This window comes from Lissotriton vulgaris, chromosome 8, assembly GCF_964263255.1.
Source record: "Lissotriton vulgaris chromosome 8, aLisVul1.2, whole genome shotgun sequence".
Classification (NCBI taxonomy): domain Eukaryota; kingdom Metazoa; phylum Chordata; class Amphibia; order Caudata; family Salamandridae; genus Lissotriton; species Lissotriton vulgaris.
The window spans coordinates 361,171,735-361,191,825 of NC_141696.1; the positions used below are offsets into that span (position 1 = coordinate 361,171,735).

Below are 20,091 nucleotides of genomic sequence, written 5' to 3' on the forward strand. Positions count from 1 at the left end.
AACTTGTCAAAATGGTAGTGTCTGGTACGCAGATCACGCTTTTGGTTAAATAGTGTAAATCCCTCCAGTAGTTCCTGAGAAAATTAGAAGAGAAATAAATTATATATCTGTAAGCCCGCGATTTTTCGCGAAAAAAAATGTTGGGGGGGGGGGGGCTTGGGGGGCTTCTGTCTTTTATTTTAATGTTTTAATTTTAATTTTGAGGGTGCCCACCCCTCGTTTTACCCCCGAGATCACCGCCGCGGCCCGAGCCGCCTCAAGATGGCCGCCGCCCGGTTGTGGGCGGGGCCGGGAGGACGTGGTTTCCGCTTCCCCCTGCCTGGGGGAAGCCTTCGATGTGTCCGCCCGGTCTCCCATGCCGAGGGGGAGACGGGGTGATGCTGACGGCTGGTACGGGGCTCCCGTGTGCACGCGCTCATGTATTATGAAGGCCCATCCCTGAACCAGAGAAACCGACGGCAGCTCCTGGCAGCTCCTGACAGCGCCTGAGCGCTGCGCACCAGCAAACCGCTTACGAGGAGCTGCAAAAATAGCCGCTTGACGAGGTATGGTGGCGGCGACGGCGGCAGCGCGGGCGTGCGTGCGGGGAAACGGTGAACCAAAGCCGCTCTATGTTTTTATATAAGTATTTTTTTTATATACGTATATTCTTTATTTAGGATGTTTTTGAAAACATGAGACTACCCAGACAGCTAAAGCTGTAAATTGGCCAGACAGAAAAATGACTATATATCTGAAGCCAAATAAAAACTTGTTTTAATATAACACACCTCTTTAGAAGGGCGTGGCATGGATGGCTATTCTGCTCTTGTGTATTGGGTGTTTCTCATATTTGATGCATAGTTATGTATGTAGTAAATGTTGTGTGGATGAGTGGACGTGGAGCGTGGGTTGTACCCATGAGTGATACAGCTGTGAAAGATGCACACGTGTGGTAATTTCACCAGTGCAAGCAGAGCACGTACTGGATTCAGCTTGTCTTATGCACGCGTCTGCTCCTGCACAGACACAGACGTACATTCGTGGGGTGTTGCTCAGTGTGGTACCTGTTGTGCTCATGAGTGATGCACATGAGTCAATGTCCGAAAGTGCCATGCTTTCTGACCAATCCCAGGGTCGTAGTCCGTGGACTCTCACCCTCGCACGCTTGTGAGAGTTCACACAAACCACGCTGTGAGAGACCCCTCCCCCACACTTGGCGTGGGAGCGGGATTTAGAGGCACGGATGTCTCCCCAGTCTCGGTGGAGAAATCCAAAATGGAAAATCTATTTTTACCCCCGCCAGGAACCCTTTTACGAGTTGTGTGCATGCGTAAATGGGCCGTTCGCGCCATTAAACATTTGTTTATACCCAAAATGTCCTTCGTGAAGGCTCACATGTTGAAGGGCATGTTTGCAAGGAGCTGTTCGACACCAGGTACAGTCTGGAAGACGTCTGACGTCTCACTGTAGTTTTGCCCACAGGAATGTTGTATAATTCCATAAAAAAGGTTAAGAAAGTACAATGTGAAGTTCACTACACTGGGAAATTGCACTGATATAATATTTATGCAAATGTGCATTTTGGGTGTTTGAGGGACAGGCTCTCTGAGGTCAAAGCAGAGTCACAGCTCAATGAAAGTTGAGTTAACATTAAGCGTACTCAACTTTAATAAAAAATAAAAAAATTGTAATGTTGGAAAAATGATGCATTTAACTAGATTCCATGCGTTTTAAGTTGCCAAAACATTTAAATTAGATCACAGGGCTGCGCACATGGAAAGTATTAAAACACACAAACGCAACAAAAATAAAGAAGCAAAGCCCAGACCGCGCCCTTCCTAATACCAGAAATTAGCACCAGAGCGGCCTCTTTCAGAGGGATTCCTTGATTGTGTTTACCATGAACCTCTGAATTAAAGGAAGGTGACGCAACGAGCTCAGAGCCTTCTATTTACAAGGTGATTGGAAGCAAAAATCTTTATTTAAAGGCAGAATCTGGGAAACTGTGAAGCCTTTTATCTTCTAATTTAAGCAATGTTGTCTGTTGTATGTGGATAAAATATTCACTTGCTCTGGAAGACAAAGGGGGCGGGTGGTGTCGGGAAGGAATTAAAATGGAGTTTAAAGTCAAAACATTATGATGTGTTCATCAGCCCATCGCGCGCCGACACCCAGCGAGAGTCGAACCCCCGTGCACGCGCCTGGCCCTGTCTGCGGCGCCGTGTGTGAGGGCAATATTGAAGGAAGGGACGTCAGTCTGGGGTCTGAAGGGGAACCAGCCGCCCGGCAGGAAGGGGGGACTCCACAAACAGGAAGTGGATGCGCTCTAAAAAGAGTGTATCAAAGGTTATATTAGAGTGTGAATAGGTGCATCGTATTATCACATGAATGATGTACTCAGTGATGTCATCAGTGATGTCAAATGAGATGTAATCAGTGATGTCATTCGAGATGTCATCAGTGATGTCATTAGTGATGTCACTGACCATGTCATGAATGATGTAATATGTGACATCATCAGCAGTGGATTGCGGGTGCGCCATATATAGTTAGACCAACTAACTATATAGGAGGAATTTCAATGGTTTTTTATATGTTAATTCCTAACTATATAAGGCCTGAAACCTATGGTTTTTTCAGTGAATATATATATATATATATATATATATATATATATATATATATATATATATATAATATATCATTCAGTGTAAACAGAAGACTTACACTCACGGGGGGTCAAATCCTGCCGGATTTTATTGCACACAAGTTCAAAGATAAAGATGCGTTTCGGCGGTACGCCTTCGTCAGTTACAGGCGGCCGCCGATACGCTGCATACATATACACAAAGCTGTTCACCAATTCTTGCGGGAATTGTCTCACAAAGACGCCATATTTAAATCAGGCAGTTTCATTGGCGTGTGTTGTGAAATGCAAAATGAATCGAAATCTGTATACCATATAAACACGTAATGGGGTAAATCAAATCTGACAGGAATGGTTAGAAGCAAATCGGCAAAGATGATAAAATGTGTGATTTGGATAAATCAAATGTGATGACCATGAAAAACTAACAACATATTACAATTCAACGTATAAATACGAAAATCGGCTGTTTTCAGATGATAATTATTCTACTATTTACACAAAGTGAAATAAAGCCCTGAATGGGCAAATTCATAGATCTAGCCAAAAATTTAAGATATCATACACAATACAATCTCTTTTAAGTCTAACAAACCCTCCCTTACCCCAACAAAAAAGAGGTATGTACAGTTGAATATGTACAATAGATACAGAATTCTTAATCAATACGAATAGAAATGATTATTCAGTATATCTAATGAGATCAAATTCCCAAAGTGAGGCTATTGTGAACAAATATATCAATGAATATATACAATTCTATACAGTATTTACAGGTGTACCTTCAACTCCTCTCCCATGTTCAGACCCAAATGAGTCTTAGTGGCTAGATCAAGTATGTAGCGAGACTCTAGTCTCCTGAGTTGTTTTTCTCGATCCCCTCCCCTAGAGTCTGCAGCAACATGGTCTAAACAAAAATAGCTCAGAAGTTTGCGATCACTGTTGTGGTGTGTGTGAAAATGGCGGGCCACTGGGTAATTGCTATCATTGTTTTGAATCGCTCTTTGATGTTCTAAGATGCGGATTTTAGCTTGATGTTTCGTGCTGCGTGTATATCTGAGGCCACATGGACAACACAAACAATAAACAACATACGGTGTCACGCAATTCATGAATTTCTTAATCATGACAGGATCACTTTTTCCAGGTACATGATAGGTGTTGACTTTCTTACTGTCAGCACAAGCCTTGCATTTGTTACAAGGGTAGAAACCTTTCAGACCTTGGATCCCCCTACTGACTGGTGCTAGATGGCTCTGTACTAGCAGATCTTTTATTGATCTCGTCTTGCGAAAGGTTATGGATGGTTGCGCAGGTATGTCTTTGCCGATGATCGGGTCAGATTTTAGGATTTTCCAATTGGAAAAAATTATTTTCTTCAGGTTTTTAGCAGCGTTTGAGAAATTGGTGATAAGCCAGAGATTGGTGTTGATGACAGTTTTATTCTTTGGCTTATCCTTGATGAGATCTATTCTGTCTCTGTTCTGCGCTTTTTTCCAAGCCTCTCCCAAGACCCTTGGGAGAGGCTATATATATAACATTATTACACTTTTTAGATACTCAGTCACTGGATGATGTTATGAAGGATGTCATTTGAGATGTCATGAGTGATGTCACTGACCATTTCATTAGTGATTTAATATGTGAAATGTCCGCCTAACTGTAACTTCCCTGTAACCTGTGGATTTCTAAGGTTTTTTAAATGCTTATGTCTTACTATAATGTCCCTGAAACCTGTTTTTCTCCAGTTAATATATATATATATATATATATATATATATATATATAAAATCAATCTATAGGTCTGTCTAAAATTACAATTTGTGCTCTGCATCGGATGAATGGGCATATGTCCGAGTACTATGCAAAGTTGAGTTTCTTTCACAAAAGAAGGGATTTCATCTACTGGTTATTTTTTGAATGTTTTCTTCTAACATGTACTTCCTGCTTTGATGCATGTCATGGCCACAACCTCCTCTGAAAGTTCTGATGATGCTATGTTAAGTGAAGCATGCTGTTTTACTTTACTTATGTTTTCATAACTACTGTACTGTTTGATTCTCAATTTTGCAGATTGATCATTTATCAATAGAGAAGCTATTGATAGACAGTGTTCATGCTCGATCAAATCAGAAGCTTCAGGAGCTAAAAGCCATACTGAAGAACTTCAACCTGAGTGACAACTGTAGGTTTCTTTGGTATTACAATTCCAAACTTGATCATCATTATGTTTCATATCCTATAAAATTAGCTTGATTTAAATTTTGTGTTAATGAATGACAATGATTGTTTTATTATTTCAGTTATTTAGGTTAATTTGTCTAAATGCTTACTACATGACCAATCTGTTTGTTTATGTGGAAGAGAAAGAAAGGTCCAAAGTCCAATGTAAAGAAAGTCAGGGGAGATGGTTCTGGCTGCTGGATGGAGGGTACCCAGAGCACGAGCTACTGAAATTGAAGCCATATTTCAAAATGGACTCCTTGCTGTCACAATTTGTATGTCCATGGGCACCCACTCACCATTCAGCTTCTTTCAGAATGTGGCAACTTCCTACAGCCAATGGGATCTGTACCAATAATTGCAATAAAGAACAAAAACTTCTGTTTTATTCTGGGCAAGAATATCGGCAGATAGGCTCCCTTGGGCCAAGGGATGGTACTATATGGGACCGGATGATGCACGCTCATAGCTCTTCAAATCATCTGCACCTCCTCGAATTCTATTCATGCAGTTCTTCTATTGACACAGGCCACTTGGACTCGAAGGTCCTTGTGTCCTAAAGGATCTCTTGATCTCTAGAAGCCCTTTACACATGATCTCAGTCCACTGGGCCTACGGTTGAGTTCCTCTTGGTCTGGGCATTCTCCTACCCTCTCACTTCATAGTGCAGCTTAACCTTCAACCTAGTAGGTCACATCAGGTGGAGCTTCCTCTCCACCTAGACCGTGTCTTGGTCTAAGGGCAAACCAGCTACTGTTAAGGTCTGTCCTTGGCAAACATCCACTCTGGGCCGGGCTCTGTGCCTTATTGAAGTCCAGACGAATCACCAGTTATTGGCTTAATGGTGCTAATATTTATCCTTCTGTGGGGTGACTCCGGAAATCAGAGAAATATTAAGAACAAGCTCCATTCAAAATTCAGAATACACCTTCAAGAAGAGTTAAGTGCATCATACTTGTTACGTCTTAGAGTTTACCAAGCAGATGGGTAGAGTTGAGACTGATCCAAACTGATTAGCGAAGGATTTTCCACTGGTTGCTAGGCAACTCCTGGCACATGGGGGTAAGGGAATATGCATACTGTGTAGGGTGGTTTAGCAGGGAAGAGGTGTACAGAGGTGTATATTTTCTTCCAACTCACCAGACAGCTGTAATTGTGTGGCAGGGATAAGATGAACTGTCAAGTTGAAGGCTAAAATGAACCCACAGAAAAATCACTATCTTGAGTGGACCTACTGAGTGTCCTCTGTTGACGTTCATCCTAGATTCCTGCTTACACGCACAGCAAACAGATAGCATAACTTACGATACACTAAGAAAGACACCCTACTCCTGCCACTATGTTTAAGTGCCAGTTGCTCTTGATTATGTGGATACCTTCGGGTGCTGTTTTCTTGAAACAGCATCATGGAGTGGCTTCTGTGGAGACAGAGGTTTGTCCAGTTCTCCGGAATAAAACATGCAAAATAAACCACACGATAAGCCAGAACAACCATTGGCATAGCCAATAGGTCTCACCCTTGGGACCTTATGAGTGTTTAACCATGCAACAGTTAATGTTGTTGCACCAAGGATATTGTGCTGGATAACTAAATACTTATAAGGTCCCAAATGCGAGACCTATTGGCTATGCCAATGCTTGTTATTTGGTATAATTATGTGGTATGGTGAATACTCAGATGTGAGAGCTGCATATAATATTTGGAAAGGGAGCTAGGGAGTGATAGGTAGTTTGCGCACGAAGCGGTGAATGAAATCCATGCAGAATAGAGGAAAGAGTGTGTGAGAAAGAAGGGGAGAGCAGGCCACAGACTCATTAAGAGGGAGTTAGAAATAATTTTAACATCTTAAAAACTACCAATATGTTGATTTACCGGCTCAGCTTGGTTTTTCAATGCTGCGCGCCTTTATAGGCGTGATTTGAAATTTAATTAAGATCACAGCCGTTAAAATGCCTATTAAAATTAAATTCGCAGTAAACAATGGATTCTATTTTCTCCTGCAGATTGTGGCCATCCGTCCAATATATTGAACTAACCCCACAAATGAAATGCTGTTTCCAGAAAAGAACCTGTTTTCTAGAGAGAGTGCTGTCCCTGGCCTCTGCCAACAGCAGCAGATCACTGGAGTACAGAAACAATTGCATGGAAAACAAGCAGAAAGCTTTGTTTTCATTTATGTAAAAGACATTCTTACACCTAGTTAGTGTGCATAAAACCCCTGAGTGCTGAAGACAGCTGAGAGTAGTTGAAAACGATTTTTCATAGCATGACTCATGAAAATGTCAGCCATAGAAGTGTTGTATTTTAATAAGCAGGAATGTGAAAGCGACAGGGGGAAAGCATAGACGGCAATTATATTTTCTTTTTCTATTGTATTTGAAACATTTAGGCTGAAAGCACGGGCTTCACTGAACGCCCAATGTAAGTGTTGTGAAGATGGGCCAACGCTATGTATGTATATTTTAAACTGTTTTGGTGGAAGGAGAAAGCTGTTATGAGCTTTTTAGTGCCTTCTTGACACAAATAATGTTTTCAACTTGCCTCATGACAGTTAGTTTTTTTCTAATTATAATGCAGAGTAAGGCAATGTCAATTCTTTTAAAGCGCACAAATCACTGGGAGGTCTCAAGGTGCTAGTAGCAAAATGACAGTAAAACAGACAGTAGCCTGTACCTTAAGCGAAACTTATTGAGAAAAAAGCCAGGTTTTCAGCTTTCTATGAAAGCATTTATGATCAGCTATGGATGAAAGGTCTGATGGTGGCTTGTCACAAAGCATGGGGGCAAGGTAAGAAAATGAACAGCCACCATTACGGGAGGTTGGAATGCGCGGCGAACAAGGTATGATTTAGTACCAGACCGTAAAGATCTTCCAGGTACATACCATTGCAGTTTTTTTGCTAGGTATCCTGGGCCGTTATTATGCATTGTCTTGTGTGTAAGACTTAAGATTTTAAAATGGCCTCTTTGTCGCACCGGGAGCCAGTGAAGAATTTTAAGAATCGGGCGGAAGGAGATCTGGGGGAAGATTAAGAATAAGTCTGGCCGCAGTATTTTGAAGAATCTGGAGCTTGTAAAGCAGGTCCTCATTGAGTGCCGTAAGCAAAGCGTTGCTATATCAAGGTGGCTAATAACAAGACCCTGCACTAAAAGTTTCCTCGCTTCGATGGATAGCCACTTAAAGATTTTACGGGGATTACGCATATGATAATATCCAGTAATATGCATCCCAATCTGAAGTACGTCTCAATGTGAGATGCAACATAATTTGCTGCTGCTTCATAATTCCTAATTTAACATGCTCCTCCACCCCGTTAACACGTCTTTGAAACAGAAAGACAGTCATCTTACTGTAGACTGTTACTGCAGACATTTTCTCTGTTAATTACCTTTTAGATAAGTGTCACAAAGCACGTTTGCAAGATGCAAGTCTTTTATTTTATGACAAATGTACTGCACTGTGACAGTCCTCCGTCAATCTTTTCCAGGCACATTACTCACTGTTTCTGAGTTCGGCCGAGACATTTCTCTACTGATTACTAGTGTATTTTTAGATGAAATCCCCGTATCGCAAGCATAACTAAATACACCAGTGGCACGCAGAAGAACCTGTTCCTTGCTTGCAAAAGGAGATAGCAAAGAAGCGGTTTTAGTGTGTTCTTTCATATTTGCCCAGAACAGGAGACACTAATCAAGGGACCATGCTCACGTACAACAATGCTCTTGATCATTAGACACTAATCAAGAGAGCATGCGCAGGGACTACCACACATCTAACTAACACGATCCAGACAACATACCCAGTGTCTTCCGTAATTATGTTAATCAGCAGTCATAAATCACACAGTAAAACTGTTGTGCGGAAGCAGTGATTTTAAACGGTTTGAATTGTATCCGCTTGTCTGAATACCCTAGTCACATACAATACGGCGGGTAAATATGCTGGAATGGCTGAGAGCTCACAGCTGAAGTGTTGGGTGGTCCCTGAGGGAGCGCGTCTTTGATTTAACTTTGAGGTCAGTGTTGTTTGTGTTGTTTGTGTTGGTGGTGATAAGTGGGCCATGCAAACAAGCAACAACAAGCATTGGCCGCGCAGCCCTTAAAGTGACGCGGCCGTGAAAATTAAAGTGGCATCCGCTGACAGTGAAAGATTGCTTGAACCTAGGAGGCCAAGCCGGACATGGCTCCCGGAATAAACAAGCCTGGATTTGTATGTGCACGCTCTTAAAGAAAATAAAAAACAAGCACGCTACAGCAAGATTTGTGTGTGTGCGATAGCTAAAAGAAATTTTTAAAAAGGACACTACAGCAAAAGTGAAAGCAGGCTGGCAAGTGGTGTGCGATGTGCGCGCTCCATGACGAGAGAGGAAAGCCAGATGGCGCCTCTGCTAGTCATTGTGTGCGTAACAGCACACTCAATGGCAGCCAAAAAGCTGTGGTAGCAATTTTAAAAGCTCACAGACTAAATGTCTCGCCAGAGCACCACATGCACTTGCTCAGGCGAGACCTAAAAACCTAGCAGGGCACCACATTTTTTCCAAATAATGCATGATCTTCTGTTTTTACAGTAGGCTGTGTCTGTTTGCTCTTTTTTCAAATTGTCATTGGCCCGCAATGTCAACCACAGTTTTCCAAACTCGAGTAGTCTTTGCTTATGATATTTTAGTTGATGGCACTCATCAACTGCAGCCTTCGAACCTGACCCTCATTATTTCTCTCCACCGTGCTTGGGACCAGAGCATGCCTAGTTTGTGTGGGTTATTTTTTTTTTTGACGTTTCTTTATTTGTTTTTATCAAGCAAAAGAAACAAAACTAAGAGTAGGATACATCAAACATTACAACACTGTGGCAGCCCACCAAAACCAGTACGCATATGGGCATGGTTAAAACACAGCTTGAACACAGCATCGCAGAACCCAACCGCCCGAAGTAACAGACAACTGTCAGGCTAGCTAAGGACAAGAGGAGGGAGGGTTGGAGTTGAGGAGGTGCCCGTAAGCCCAGGGGTGTGGGGGTGAAAAGGGCAGAAGGGAGAAAAGAGAAAAAGGGGGGTAGTGAAGCGAGAGAGGGATAAAGAGGAAAAGGGAAGGAAAGAAAAAGGCAGATAAGTAAACAATGGAAGAAGAAAGAGGCATGGGGAGAATGCAGAAATAAAAAAATGGGAAAATGGTGGGGGAGAGGCAAGTGGGAGGCAAAGGAGCGGAAGCGAGAGATGAAAAATCAAGGAGATTGAAGGGAAAGTGAGGGGGAGGGGGAGGATTAAAGATGATCCAGAGGCGGTCCAGGGACCGCTGCTGTGGAGGAGGGAGCCTAGGAGAAGTGACTAGGCCAAACCTGGAGAGCTGCTATAGCCCACAGATTCCAGCATCGGCCAACATTGCCTGGTCACTCAATGCCCGTCATCCTGCAAAAAGGATGCCCAGATCAGGAGGAAGGTCTCCGCCTTGTCTTGTAGGTTATGATTGACACTTTAGTATGAGACTGCCTAGTTCATGGCTGAGAACCACTACGCAGGTGTAGGGCAAAAGGAAGTAACTCCAATGCTAAAGGACACAGTACTTTGCTGTTGCATGCGCTGTGTGGAGCAGTGGGTCCTCATGTCCGGGACAGGGTAGGAGAATCAGCAAGGTAATAGCAGGATCAGGGATCGGGCCAGGGGTACTGAGACTAGTAAAGCCTCACTCAGTGTGTCAGCCAATGCCCCCCAGAAGGATCAGATAATAGGAAAATTGCAGTAGGTGTGAATCTGGTCACAGTGATTACTGTTGCAGCGCCAAGAGTTGGCGTAGGGCAGCAGTCCCGCCGCCTGCAGTTTTGTCTGAGTCCAGTGTCATTCATGCAACGATTTGAATAGGCAAATTTTCAGCCATTAATCCCGGGTCCCGTGGTCTAGTGCCTGCAGCAGCTCCGCCCAATTCTCCGGCTCATTCTCAACCTGTAGGTGAGTTTACCATTTGGTGCGTAGACTTTCCAGCAAGGGAGGTTTGTGTGGGTTCTGTGATTAGCTTTCCTGTGGGCGACTTATAATAGGCTTCTTCTATGTGGCCTAATTTGTAATTTAAGTGTATGCACAATCTTTATAAATTTAAAGCGACATTAAAGCAGGAATGTTAAGTCAGTAATGTAGGAAGGTGGCTCTGTATATACTGTCCTAAAGTGAGGTATAGTGTGCACAGTCCAGTGGAACCCCAAAGGTAGGCAAAGGTAAAGTAGATAGCACCTTACTCTCTATTTGTGATAATGTGGGCAAGCAGTAAGGCTTTATCAGAGGGAAGTGTTAAGCATTTGTTGTACACACTCAATCAGCAAATGATATCAAACACTCAAAGACTGAACTTCAGACAAATTGGTTTTGTATAAAAATATTATTTTAGTTATTTTATGTTTGAGGCATATGAGCTGCAGAATACACACTGTGCATAGATCGCCACCTAGTGTTGGGCCCGGATGTTTGCAGTTTGTTTTTGCCCTGAAAAGTTCTTTGGCAGTCACAAGATAAGTGACTCCTCCTCTGGACCATACTGCGCATCGACATCGGCTCCATCCTCAGATTTTTTTTTCTGCCATCGGGCTCGGATGTGTCTCCAGCGCTCCAGTTTGGAACCGATTTTCATTTGGCACGCAATCTTCACCCAGTACGACTGTACTGTTCCGATCGCGGTCCCCACCGACGTGATTCTTCACAACTTCGAAGTCTTCGATTCCAGTCGTCGACTAAGGCCTTCGGGCCTACCCAGGCCTTACTTTCTGGCTCATGGAAAGGACTCCATTCAAGAGGTGTCCTCGATGTAAATCGAAGTTTCCCCACACTGATCTACATGAGGTGTGCAACCTTTGCCTCTCACCGGAGCACGAGGCCAAAGACTGTTCTGCTTGTGCCTCCTTCCGCTCCAAGAAGACGATTCGGGGCCGACTAGCTCGAAGAACAATGGCTCGCTCATCAGCATCAGTCCCGGACGACCTCTTTCAAGAGAGCGTCGACGTGCCAGAACAGGAGCAAGCTGAAATAAGCGACAGCTCCTCCGATGCCGAAGACTCAGACGTCGAGGACATCACTCCAGCTCAACTGGTCGTAAGTAAGAACGTCGGCCCGACCCTTCCTCGACACCCTCCAAAAAGGCTTCGGACACAACCTCACCTTCGGCCCCGGGTGCACACCGAGAGACGGCTTCCCACGCCCCGCCCTCGGGATCGGCAAAGAAGCCTATTAAGCCTTCAGGCGGCTTGGGCTCGAGTCAGCCTCTTCCCGGTGTTGATCCTACACCGACACCGAAAAAGAAGCCATCTTCCTCATCCACGCGACTGCTGCTTCAACACCCAAGCACTCGGCGCCGAAGACTGGCACCGGCTCATTGACGTCAAAACCGCCGAGCCGAGTAAAAATTTACCTAATGGACCCGGCTTTGGAACCGAAAAAACCCACGGAACCGAAGAAACACGTTCCAGTTAAAGACAAGGGCCACAGCTCTAAGCCAAAAGACTCTAGACCAGCTACCGAATCGGTGTCAAAAAAACCTCCTGTACCGAGACCTTCCACACCGAAAGATTTACCATCCACAGAAGAGCCTTTCCTACCAGATCCTACTCAAAAGACTCTTGTAAAGGATCCTAAGACTGGACAACTGTCCCTTAGCGCTAAGAAGAGACCACTAGAGGCCCCTGCACCTCCTCCTCCTCCTAAGAAGAGAGACATTGCAACCTCTCCTTTAAGGGTCCCTTCTCCACTTCCCCACTCTCTTCCACCTCCTCCACCACATCATTCTCCTACACCATCCCCTCATCCAGATGATGATGTAGACACAGACTCTGATGACACAGGTGGGGGTGCTTCTGAGCCTGTAGGGAATAATAGTCTCCCTCAGTCACCTAATCCATGGGATCATTATAACACCCCTGATGTGCCTTACGAACCTCAAGACGATGTATATCCCTCCAGGCCTTCCCCCCCAGAGGACACTATAGGTTTTAACCTCCTAGTCCAGAGGGCTGCCCAGTACCATGAGGTTGATTTACACACTGACACTGTGGAGGAAGATTTCTTATTGGACACATTTGATAATACACAAAGGTCCACTGGCATTCAGCTAATGCGTAAGGGGGTCATTAAGCATGCAACAGAGGTCTTTAAAGATCCTATCAGAGCTTGAGTCCTCAACCCAGCATTGAGAAACAGTACAAAGGGATATATGATGTTACAACGCATACCATGACCACGGATCCATTACAACGCAGGTCATGTTACAACGGATCCCTTTACAACGCAATTCACTACAACGCAGGTACTATTACAACGCAATACCATTACATCGTAAGTATAAATACAGGTAAGTAAATAAAATTAATATTTAAAGTAAATAATTATTAATGTATTATTAATTTAAATTATTTATTATTAAAAAAATAAAACATATGTTAATACAATAATTTTAATTTTTTAAATTGTAAATATATATTAAAAATAACCCTGTACCCCAAAACCCAGCCCTAAAACCTAAAAATACCCCTGTACCCCAAAACCCAAACCCAGCCCTAAAACCTAAAAATACCCCTGTACCCCAAAACCCAAACCCAGCCCTGAAACCTAAAAATACCCCTGTACCCCAAAACCCAAACCCAGCCCTGAAACCTAAAAATACCCCTGTACCCCAAAACCCAAACCCAGCCCTGAAACCTAAAAATACCTCTGTACCCCAAAACCCAAACCCAGCCCTAAAACCTAAAAATACCCCTGTACCCCAAAACCCAAACCCAGCCCTAAAACCTAAAAATACCCCTGTACCCCAAAACCCAAACCCAGCCCTAAAACCTAAAAATACCCCTGTACCCCAAAACCCAAACCCAGCCCTAAAACCTAAAAATACCCCTGTACCCCAAAACCCAAACCCAGCCCTAAAACCTAAAAGTACCCCAAAACCCAAACCCAGCCCTAAAACCTAAAAATACCCCTGTACCCTAAAACCCAAACCCAGTCCTAAAACCTAAAAATACCCCTGTACCCCAAAACACAAACCCAGCCCTAAAACCTTAAAATACCCCTGTACCCCAAAACCCAAACCCAGCCCTAAAACCTAAAAATACCCCTGTACCCCAAAACCCAAACCCAGCCCTAAAACCTAAAAATACCCCTGTACCCCAAAACCCAAACCCAGCCCTTAAACCTAAAAATACCCCTGTACCCAAAAACCCCAAAAAAGATAAACTTACCTATAATTATACTTACGATGTAATGGTATTGCGTTGTAATAGTACCTGCGTTGTTGTGAATAGAGTTGTAAAAGGATCCGTTGTAACATGACCTGCGTTGTAAAAAATCCGTGGTCATGGAATCCGTTGTAAAAAATCCGTGGTAACAGTTGTACACCGTACAAAGCTGCCCCTACTGATCCACCTTACATTAGAGGCCCTGCACCCCTAGATTCCTTGGTAGTTTCTAACACACGTAAACGTGCCAATTCACAAACATCAGGTGAGGAATCTAAGCTCCTTGACGCCTCCGGTAAACGAACAGCGTCACAGGCAGGTAACATTTGGCGCATTGCCAATACCCAAGCGTTGTTGGCAAGATATGACAGGGCACATTATGATGAACTGGAGTCCATAATGCAGCATTTTTTTTTTTCTTTAAACTCTTTATTCGTGACTGACAATTATTACATGTTACATTCAATCAATGTACATTCTATCAGTCTTTTCACTTTTCTTTAACTTTAACTGTCGGCGTGTTAACTTTCATATATATCTTTTTTGTCTAGTCTTACATCTCTCTGAATATCATTCCGTTACAACATTTATCATTTGCATTCAAATTACAGTATTGCCTGTATTTTGAACTGTCCCTCAACTCCCTCCCTCCCCCTCCCTGTCTCCCGGCCATTTCCTTGCGTACACTCTATATGCTTGATGTATTGGCTTTAGTCTGTTCAGAGATTGTTTCAGTCTTTAGGCTTGGTTAACCGGTGTATCTTGCATTTGCATCTGTACGAGCTAGTATTCCACATTCCGTGTGTACGATCACATGGTGTGTCCCTGCGACATTTCTAGGTCTACATCCTCCATCTCTATCAACATTCGTTCCCATTCTTGCGCTATAGGATATTTACGGAGCCCTTTCTCTTCTTCCCTACGCAGTGCCGCAGTTTACGCTTTGCCCCATTTTAACAAGTCAGAACGCCATATTTCTACATTCGGGGGTCTGGCGATTTCCACCTCATAGTTATAACCCTGAGTGCCAATAAGAGGGCTAAGTCTAATAATTGCAGTTGTGCTTTACAGGTCTTGGGTCTCTTCCTGTGTCCTATCAGGCAGGGTAGTGCCCCCTCAGGGATCTGCATGGCTGTGACAGTGTGTAGTGTGTTTCTGATCGTCACCCAGTAATTGTGTATTCTCGGAGATGTCCACAACATATGAAGGATGCCTGCTTCGTCCTCCTGACATCTGGGGTAGTTGTGGGGGGTGGCAGGGAACATCCTGCGGAGCCTTTGGGGGGTGAGATATGCCCTGTGTAAGATCATGGCCTGTATGAATTTGAATTTAACATTTCTGGACACTCTCCTGTGGTGACCTAGGATGGTCTTCCATTCCCCGTCAGTTATGGCCTCCCCTGTGTCCATAGCCCAAGCCTCCCTGAGTGTGGTGAGGGGCAAAACTGCATGTTCTTTAATGCCCACATAGAGCCATCTTACTAGGTGTCCCCCCGTCCCCATATAGTGGAGGAGATGGACCAGTTCATGTTGGTCTGGCTTGGTGCGTTGTGGAGCCCATGTACGTCGTACATAGTGGGTCACCGAGGCGTGTAGAAGGTACATTCGTGGTGGGGCACCCGTGGATTCTGCAAAGGAGGCATGATCCAGTAGAGTGTTGTCCCCGAACAGGTCGCCCACTCTATCCACCCCGTGTCCGTCCAGGGTTGTAACCTACGTTGTGTCAGGTTCCCTTGTGCTGTTGGGAGCCCCAGGAGGGGAATGTTGTCTGCGTAGGGAATGGTCCCTGCTGTGTACGCCAATGCTTTTCGCCAGCACCGCAGAGCAGTGTGTAACAGGGGGTGGCAATCTCTGGGGATCTTGGCAGCGGGCAGTAGAAGGGAGTGTAGGTCTCCGCGTGCCAGTCTGTCTGTTGTGAAAGCAATCTCGTGTAGGTCCCTACCCGCCACCCAACGTGTCAGCCATTGGAGTTGGCTTGCGTAATAATAACTTCGTAAGTCTGGTACGCCTAGGCCTCCCTGTCTGGTATTCAGTTGTAGTTTCTTGAGGCTTATTCGCAGTCTTCCCGAACCCCATATGAGGGTGACTAATAATGTGTTCAGTGTGGCAAAAATTTGCTGTGGAAGTAGCACCGGCAAGTTTACAAAGTAGTACAGTATCCGGGGAAGTAGGACCATCTTTGAGATCGCCACCCGTCCCATGACAGACAGGGGCAGGGACGTCCGGAAGTTCACACTACCTCGAAGACCATTGATCGCCCTCCGTACGTTACCCTCAATCTGGTCTTCCTGACTTCGATACACTTTAATGCCTAGGTATTTAAATGTGGTCGGTGCTACTTGGATCTCATAGGTACCAAACTGTACATGGGAAGGTCGCTGTCCTTCTCGGAAGTAGAAGCCTAGGGATTTTCCCGGGTTTATGGCCAGGCCGAGATATTCTCAAATCGTTCAAAGATGGTCGCTAAATGTGAACGATTTCCATGCAGATCTCGGAGGAACACCAATATATCGTCGGCATATATGGAGATCAAATTATGGGTTCCTCCAACTGATATGCCTGCCTCCGCTGCCCTAGCTCGGAGCGTGATCGCCAGAGGCTCCAGTGTGAGCACGAACAGTAACGGCGACAGCGGGCACCCCTGCTGGGTGCCCCTGTGGACGTCATAACTGTCCGAGGTATACCTGCCCGTGCGTGCTATAGCCGTTGGATTCGTAGACAGCAGACAAATCCACTTTATCAGGGCATCCGGGATGCCGAAGGGTCTTAGAGCTTCAAACATAAAGTCCCATGTCAGGGAATCAAATGCTTGCCGGAGATCCAGGGCTATGCAGCCAGCGTGTGGCAGATCCTGTGGTGTGGTCGCCATGAGGGCGTGGAGTCGTCTCGTATTCTGGGAGGTGCTCCTCTCTGAGAGAAAGCCAAATTGGTCTGTATGAATCAAGCCAGGGAGATGGGCTTGTATACGCAGGGCGATAGCTTTGCTAAGGATTTTGTACTCCGTGGGGAGCATGGAGAAGGTTCTATAGTAACTCACATCAAGGGTGTCCCTGCCGGGTTTCGGAAAGGATATTACCAAGGCCTGCATGGTCGTGGCTGGTAGATGACCGACTTCATAAGCAGTTTTGTATATTTTCTCCAAGACGGGTGCTAGTGTTTCAGAGTAAGTTTGATAAAATTCCCCAGGCAGTCCGTCCATACCAGGAGTCTTGCCCCGGTTAAGTGTGTGGATAGCTACTTTTATTTCCTGCTGCGTTATAGGTTTGGCTAGGGCCGTCTGAACCTCCTGGGTCAGGGTTGGAATTGTCAGTTCCCGTAGAAATTCTATCATATCATCCCCAGCACCTTCGAGGGGGGGGGGTCGGGGGGGGGCATAGAGCCGCTCCAGATGAGCCTTAAACATTGTTGATTTCCAGTTGTGCGTTTACCTCCCTGCCTGTTTCATCTCGGATGCTCGTAATTACTGGGACATCAGGTGTATCCCGGATCAAACGAGCTAGTAGGGCTCCGGATCTATCCGCTTCCTCCTGCTGGCGTCTCAGATAGTCCCCATATTCCATAACCCTCAAGGTTTCCAGGAGTTCTGCGTGCTCAATGTTACATAATTGTAAGTCCCCTTTGCGCCCAGGGTCTATTCCTGCCTTTGTCTCAAGCTCCCTCAGACGGTTCTCCACCTCGCAGAGTTTTCCATGAATTTCTTGTCGGGCCCCCACCAACCGGCCAATTGCATCTCCCCTTATCACAGCCTTCATAGCATCCCATACTACCAAGTTCGAGGACGTGGAGTCCCAGTTTTCCCTGAAATAATTAGTTAACGTGTCAGAAAGATGTGCGGAACGGGCCATCTTCTAGTAGTGAGGGGTTGAGCCTCCAGGTGGGTACTGGTGAGGGTATCTTTCCCCAGTGTAGGTCAAGTGTTAGCGGCCTATGATCCGAAATTGTTTTAGCGAGGTAGTCTGAGGGGTAGTACAGTTGGCCGATAAGGAGTTAGTACAGATAAATCTGTCTAGGCGGGTATGTAGGTTATGCATTGGGGAGTAGTATGAATACTCTTTATGTGTTGGATGTAATGCACGCCATACATCTGTCATTCCCCATCCCTGAAGCCATGTTCCAAACGAGTCAGACAGTTTGTGTACACCTGTCGCCTGGAGGGAAGGGTGCGATCTGTCCAGGTCCACGTCCAGTATCATGTTCCAATCTCCCCCCAAAATCCAGGGGACGTTTATCCAGTCTGTCAGAGCCCGACCCACGGTTGCAAGGAACCTGTCCTGATCAAAGTTCGGGGCATAGATGCTACCCAAGACTACCATTGTACCGTCTAGTGTGCCCTTCACCAGGATATAGCGTCCTTGGTCATCCACCCTCCTCTCCAGTTCCACGAAAGGGGTACCATATCGCACCCATATTGTGGCCCCTCTGGAGAAGGCGGAGTACGTAGTGGAGAATATAGTTCCTCTCCATTTTTTCCGCAGTGTGTGTGCCTCGGACTGTGTTAGGTGGGATTCCTGTAGGAATACTATGTGCGCTTGCTGGCGAATCAAAAAGGCGTGTACTCTGTCGTTTTTGTACTGCCCCTAGCCCGCGTACATTCCAGGTAACCATCCTATATTTCCCTTTCTTGTCAGCCATATCCAAATACAGGTGTCAAAATGGGCATCTTTTCATATTGCAATATGTACATTATCAGTGCTAGCCAGGAGACGGCTCCCACCCCTTCCCAAAACACAAACTCTAGAGGCGCAGCCTCGGAACTTTGCTGTGCCGAACATTAAACTGCAAAACATAACCAAACAATCTACAGTGCATAAGCTTTTGGGGGGTCGGCTAAGCATGGGCTGTGTCCAGAGAGCCATACTTGTCTGCTCTGCCGGCTCAACGCACCGCCGGGAGAGTTATCATATAACCATCCATTACTGGTAGCCATGTTTTGGGGGGGGGGGGACATTTCCTTGCCTATACTATATTGTGCCTCTGTGCTTCACAGGAGTGTGGGGTGTGAGGTCCCTCTTTCATAGACATTATATAGCAAACACAATTTGGTTACCTCGAGCTCATCATATCAGTAGGTAAACCTATTCATCTACCCCTTCTGTAGGTCCCCCTCCCTCCCCATGTCCTGGCTGTGCAATCAGTTTATAATAGAAAGGATACCAATATGTCCTGAAGTCCCAGGTCTCATCCATTTCAGGAGTTATTCCTGGGCATTGTCTAGAATTTCATCTGCCGCTCTAGGTGTTACAGCTGGGAACAATACCATACTATGTTCCGAGTCCGAGTGTACTGTGCTGTCTTCAGGGTCCATATTGATTGTCCCTCGTTCCTCCCTGAAGGAGCCCACCATTGCGACAGCACCGTACTGTCCTTGCTTCTGTTGGTAGGCATTAGATTTACGCCGTTTTGGTTCCGTACTCCGTGCACTGGACCAGTCCCCCGTGTGATCTGATCAGTCCTTGGATCTGTTGACCGATGATCCCTGGGTCGGTTCCAGGCTCTCTTCGATGTCCATCACTTCCAGCCACTCCTCCACGTCCGTGGGGCTTTCAAAGAAGTGAGTTTTATTGTCATGATGAATCGCCTTGAGGCGTGCAGGAAATAACAGGGCATAGCGGAGTTTGGCTCTCTGGAGTCTCTTTTTTACCTCATAGTAGGAGGACCTCTGCTTCTGGACCAGGTTGGTATAGTCTGGGTATAATGAGATACGTTTATTTTCATACTCGATGATGGATTTTATTCGGGCCTGTCGAAGCAGCACGTCTCTATCCCGGTAATTGAGAATTTTAACAATCAGCGGCCGTGGTGTTTGTCCCGGTCTCGGTCGGCCAGTGGGGATCCTGTGTGCTCTCTCCACACAGAAGAACGGTGACAGGCCCTCCGTAGCTACGTTGTCTCGGAACCACTGCTCCATGAATTCCGTCGCGTGGGGCCCCTCACTGTGTTCCGGAAGTCCAATGACGCGGATGTTATTGCGTCGATTGCGCCCTTCGGCATCCTCCACCCGTTCCATAAGAGATTTTACTTGGTGTTGAATTTGTTGG

At 45.4% G+C, this 20,091-nt stretch overlaps 1 protein-coding gene across 3 annotated transcripts in view; it reads left to right on the forward strand.

Moving 5' to 3' along the window:
• MED14 (mediator complex subunit 14) overlaps positions 1-20,091 on the forward strand; it is a 1,095,522-nt gene that overhangs the window by 309,978 nt on the left and 765,453 nt on the right. For all 3 annotated transcript variants that reach the window (XM_086934128.1, XM_086934129.1, XM_086934130.1), the window contains exon 10: positions 4,703-4,814. In XM_086934128.1, coding sequence (XP_086790254.1) covers positions 4,703-4,814 — 112 coding nt within the window. The remainder of the gene's footprint in view (positions 1-4,702; positions 4,815-20,091) is intronic.